The 6,021-nt window shown below is 43.4% G+C and overlaps 1 protein-coding gene across 1 annotated transcript; it reads left to right on the top strand.

Moving 5' to 3' along the window:
* Window positions 1–276: 276 nt before the first annotated feature.
* On the top strand, window positions 277–1,224 carry LOC124960899 (olfactory receptor 2A12-like). Its single transcript, XM_047519724.1, has one exon. It carries the CDS (start codon window positions 277–279, stop codon window positions 1,222–1,224), a length of 948 nt encoding a protein of 315 aa, XP_047375680.1.
* Window positions 1,225–6,021: the final 4,797 nt, after the last annotated feature.

Here is a 6,021-nt window from a genome sequence, read left to right as displayed (position 1 = left end):
GAGAGTGTACGATTGTGTGTTATTCAGTGTTTTAAGGCATTGGTAGTTGCTTTAGATACATTGTCTCTACTCCTAATGAAACTCATGAGAGGTAAGTTTATTAGTCACATTGTGCAGATGAAGAGACTGAGGCTCCAACAGGTTAAATAACTTGTTCGAGATTTCTCAGAAATGAGAATTAAAATCTTAGTTGTCTGCTTCTAGAGCTGGCATGCTTGTGAGCTATCATACTTTAGATGACATGTAGATGAATGTGATTTTCTTATAGACCCCAGCATGTGGATGCTTCCAGAGAAAAACCAAAGTTGGGTTTCCGAATTTGTCCTGCTTGGCTTCTCCAGTGACCCCATGTCCAACAGGGTCCTTTTCTTTACCTTTCTTCTCCTCTACCTGAGCTCAGTGCTGGGCAATGGGCTCATCATTACCCTGATCTGCCTGGACACACATCTCCACACTCCCATGTACTTCTTCCTCTGTGTCCTTTCGGTGCTAGATGTGAGCTACATTACCACCACCATGCCCCAGATGTTGGTGCATCTTCTGGCTCACTCTCGGACCATCTCCTTTGCTGGCTGTTGGTTGCAGATGTATATGTTTTGTGCCCTGGGCCTGACTGAGTGCATCTTCTTTGTAGTCATGGCTTATGACCGATACGTGGCCATTTGCTATCCTCTGTGCTATACCATCATCCTCAACTGGAGACTGTGTACACAGTTGGCAGCTGGGACATGGACCTGTGGTTTCCTCTTCTCTCTAATCCATACCTTCCTCACTATGAGGCTGCCATATTGTGGGCCTAATGTGATCAACCACTACTTCTGTGAAGGGCCCTCGGTACGGAAGTTGGCTTGCACGAATACCCACCTCATTGAGATGGTGGATCTGATCATCAGTGTCTTTATCGTTGTCACCCCACTCTCCCTCATTCTGGCCTCCTACATTCGTATTGCCCTGGCCGTTCTCAAGATCAAGGCCTCCCAGGGCCGCTGCAAGGCTTTTTCCACCTGTGCCTCCCATCTGACTGTAGTCACACTCTTCTATGCTCCAGTGACTTACATCTACACGAGGCCCAGTTCCAGCTACTCTCCAGAGCAAGACAAGCAAATCTCACTCCTCTACAATGTCTTCACAGCCCTGCTCAACCCTGTGGTGTACAGTCTGAGGAACAAGGACATTAAAGGGGCTTTTCTTAAGGTTATGGGACGTGGTAGGGTGGCCTGGTGAACTGGGACCCAGAAGAAGATCGGAGTAGAATGTCCAATGCTGAAGAGAGAGACAGCATCTATAGTACCTGAAACCCATTCTGTGCATTTGAACAAATATAGTACTTGGTTAGGGAAACAAATGTTCATGAAACCAACTTGGTTGTCTTGATTAATTTGCTACCTTGTGATGCAAAACCAAACCGCTCAATGATCTCGGTGGTTTACAACAGCAAAAATTTATTTCTTGCTTATGTTCCATGTTAGTTTTTGGTTGGCTGCAGCTCTCTGCAGTCTCAGATCCACCCTGAAGGAGAAGCCCTTATATGGAACAGGCTGTTCCAAGACAGAGGGTAAAAAATAAGGGACGAAGTATGTGATGACTCTTAAAGCTTCTCAGAAGTGACTGTTTGCACATATCCGTTGGTCAAAGCAAGTCATATGCTCAAACCTGATGGCAAAGGGGTAGGAAGTATTTTCCCTACAGAGAAGTAACACAAGTCATATGGTAATAGGCAGGCATGTTAGTTCCTCTATAGGGAAGGCAAAAATGATGGGGATAATAATATAATCTACCATAACATCACAGAGACCAACAGAATACATGTAACCAACATGAAACATGGTAACCGTTAGTGACACCATACACGGAAACAGTAGAGGGCCAAGGTGATGTAAGCAAAGTACTTCATGTGAACAATATCTGTTGCCAACGTTAAACATTAGGCCAACAGCATGTGGAGAATAGACCTCCTTGGAGCATGAAATCAATGAAGCCCACAGGCTAACATGGCGTACACCCTGCTTCATGTTGTTAAAAGATATAGGATTTAATGTTAAGGAATCTGGATTCTCATCTCAACCTTGATATGTGTGTGACTTTGGGCAATTTGCTTCTTTTCTCTGTATCTCACTTTATTCACCTGTAAAATTGAAATATTGAAATTAATGGTCTCCAAAGTCCCTTGTTATTTTAAAATTTTATGCCAGGTGGAGTGGGTACATCCTACAAAATTCAAATGCAATTCATTCACGAAAGTCTTCTGGGAACCATATAAGAATAAGGAAATCATAGCACAGGAGTCGCTGCTGTGAACATAGTACACCTGTAAGCTACACTTAACAGTGACTCCTATTCTTCCAAGAGACTTAAATGATGTATGGGCTCCCTCAGAATTCTGGCACAGAGCTCAGAGTGAGCACAGACACCTAGCTTCCTTTCAGCCCTCATTGGTGGCCCAGAGGTCTTGGGGGTGAGTCCATTCAGTCCCAGCTTTTCTTGAGCTTATATTGTGATCCAGTATTAAGAACTTTGAAGACCAAGAGAAAGATATGGAGATATTTATAGTCATGACATTTTAATTCTGTAACCAAAGAAGATGCCACAATGGCCAGTGAGAACTGATGATCTTATTGGAATGAGGTTCTCTCTGTGGGTGGTAGACACAGAGGGCCAGGTTCCACATCATTCCACTCCCACACAACACTGTGTCCCTCAGCATTTGACAAGTTCTCCAGGGCTCGGAGTCAGAGAGAGAGGGAGGATGCTGTAGACTGAACTCTCTCCCTGCCTAAATTCATATGGTGAAGCTCTCACACCCCATGTGACTGGATCTGGACTAAGGAAATAATTAAGGTTAAATGAAGTCATGAAGTCATACAGGTAGAGCCCTAATCTGATAGGATCAGTGTCCTTATAAGAAGAGACACCAAAGAACTAGCTCGCTCTCTCTCTCTTTCTCTCTCTTTCTATCTCCCTCCCTTCCCGCCTCTCTATCTCTATCTCTATCTCTGTCTCTATCTCTACCTCTCTCTCTCTCTCTCTCTCTCCCTGCCACATGGGAACACAGTGAGAAGGTGGCCATCAAACAAGCCAGGATGAGAGCCCTCATCAGAACTTGACCATACTGGCACCCTGAGCTCAGACTTTCAGTTTCCACAAAACAAATTTCTGTTATTTAAGCCAGCTAGTTATGGTATTTTGTTGCAGTAGCCTGAGTTGGCTAATAACAGGGCAAACCCAAGAAGAGTAATATTATTTCTATCAGAGGAGCAAAAACTCGATATAGAAATCAAGGTCAGTTACTGATAAATGAGGTTGCAGAATTCATAAGGAAATAAATAGCATTCTGTGATAGAGAAAATGGAGGAAAGAAACCAACTCACCAAGAGTAGACAAGTAAGGTCTTGGAATTAAGATCTAGCTGATACCTGTGGGTGAGAAGGAGTCAGCCAAGGAAGGAGCCAGGAGGAGGGAATTTCAGTCAAGGGGTAAGCCAGGGACAGAGACCTCAAGTTAGGAAAGGACTTGCATGGTCTGGTGAATGGAAGGTTCGTGAGGTCATGACAGAGTGAGCAGGAGAGGAGAGACAAATTCAGGAGTTAGGCAGAGGCCAGGTCCCGAAAGCCCTTTGAGAATGGCTTACTTTGCACCAAATGCAGTGAGAATATAAGATTGTGGTTGGAGAAGTGGTGCAGTTTTAGGGGTGATAGCAGCATAACCAATGCCCCTCACCCCAGTACTCCCATCCCAGGACTCTCCCTAAGGATGCTGCTGCTGAATTTAGATGACAAATAGAGGGAGAACTGGAGAAAGGTGAAAGTGGGAGATTCTGCTCATGAGGAGATGAAGCAGAGCGACCAATGAGAAATGGAAGTCTGGGGGTAATGAATGACTAGGGAATTTCCATCCATTTCAGTGTGGGCCAGGGTTCAGAATGCACATTAACCTTGCCATCTCTTCCCAACGCACAACCTCGATCTAATCTTGATGTAGGCAGGATAGCACATCAGCCTCTATCATATTTCTGCTACTCTTTCTCTTATGACTTGGGGGCTTTCTACATGCAGCCAGCCCTCTCTCTCTCTCTCATTGCCCCTAGCATCTACCTTCAGGCCCCCTTTCTTACTACTTCCCCAAGTGTGTTCAGAAAATGCACACACCTAGCTGTGAAATGCAAAGCCAAATATTATTCTTATACTAGTCCTAACCATTGTAACTCTCGCCAACTCCACAATCATTATTTCTTACTGAGTTCAAACTACCTTCACTGACATCTGGTTGTACTGAATCTCTATCACCTTCATTGGAACCACTGCAGTTTTATTGAAGATCGAAGACTGTTTATCAATAAAGGTTCAATAATTCTGACCTTAAACAGGTCAACTAGGAATAGTTTTTAAGTTTCTTTTGTGTTCAAAGCAAGAGTGAGACTGTTTCACCATGGCAGCATTTCCCTGAATGACCTGCCATTGGTGTCCATTGGGTGATTTGAACTTTGAACAGTCAAAGCCAAGTTTGGAGCAGGAAACATCTGGGCTAGTTGGATGGACCATAGAATGTCAGAATGCCAACTCGGATTAGCTAGGACCTTCTGTCTCTTTTCCTTTTCTCCTCTAGCAATAGAAAATGTGAGGGTAAAATTTGGAGGGGATTCTATAAAGGTGGGTAGATCTCCTTGTGAAAGTTTCTCTTTTCAAGTTAATCTTCACTGGAGTGTTGCCTGCCTTTCTGGGAATGATAGACGGTGTGGTCAGTAAAATTTCTTAAGATTCTATGAGCAACTTGTCAGTGCCTTGTCACACGTGCAAGGGACCCTAAGGGCTGAAGCCATGGGTGAATGGTTTTGGCATTGGTAAAGGAAGTCACAACCATCATGACCACCACAATCTATCATTCCTCTCAGCAACCTCTCAAGTACTCCAATAACACCATAATTACACAGTACAGATTTGAATAAGTGTTTATTAAAAGCTTTAATGTGGAACATTGGTCATGATATCTCCGAGGGTAGAAGTCATCAGGACTTCTTCATGCAACACCTTGAGGGCCTATCATAATTTTTTTAAATAGTTTTGCTGACTGGAATTCATGAGCTTTTTGATAGCAGACCCAAGCTAATTAAGTCCACAGCAGACTGAACTGGAAACAAATGCCAACTCTTTTATTTATAATGTTAGCTATCCCTTTCCCAAGAGCAGAATAGCCATTTACTTTAGTCTGAAAGGGTCTCACATGTCTGCTTGGTAACTGTGGTGTTAGGAAAGGAAAGTAGAATAGAAAAAATTGCCATGTTTATAAGGAGTATGTCAAACACTATTCTGAGAACTTTAGCTATCATAGTAATCCTACAAGGTGGTAGTCTGCTATTGTTATCATCATCCCAATTTTACAGATGGAGAAATCGTCTGGCTCTTAAACAATGTAGTCATGTTTGGGTAATGTTTCATCTGTGTACTGAGAGACCCCTCAAAATATCTCTTCTTCAGCAGCCCACCTCTCCAGGGACAGGATGAATCCTCTATTCTGGGGCCCACAATCCCCTAGAAAGTGCTGAATGGACAGTGACCCACCCCTAACCCTACCTGTTCCTAAGGTTACTTTTCTTTCTCCTATGATTATGTTTCTTTAGATCTAGTCTTTCTCCTGACTGAGAAAGAAAGTTACTGATCTGGGGTCCTCTAAATCATCTTGTCATCCTGAGTTGACTTAAAATGTCTATTTTTCATGCACGCAATCACTCATTTAGTAAATGTTAATGATGCTTCATTTGTGCCAGATCCTTTGATGGATCCAGGGAAACAGAAAAAATAAGTCACAGGTCATGCTTGGCAATCTGTCTACAGTTGTGACCCTTGATATTTGAGGATAACCTAGTGTCTGGAGTCATCAGCAAGTTCACACCAGGTACCTACCTTTGCACATCAGTTTTCTTAACCACTAGTGACAATTCTTGACTGTCTGCTGTTTGGATAGGATGGAGGGGCCACAGACCCTCTTCTTTCAGATTTGGTTGTAGCCTTCTGTGTTCCAGTGGGC

The sequence above is a fragment of the Sciurus carolinensis genome, chromosome 1 (genome assembly GCF_902686445.1).
Source record: "Sciurus carolinensis chromosome 1, mSciCar1.2, whole genome shotgun sequence".
NCBI lineage: Eukaryota > Metazoa > Chordata > Mammalia > Rodentia > Sciuridae > Sciurus > Sciurus carolinensis.
Note: the sequence above shows the minus strand (reverse complement) of the source record. Positions and strands in the feature narration are given on the sequence as shown.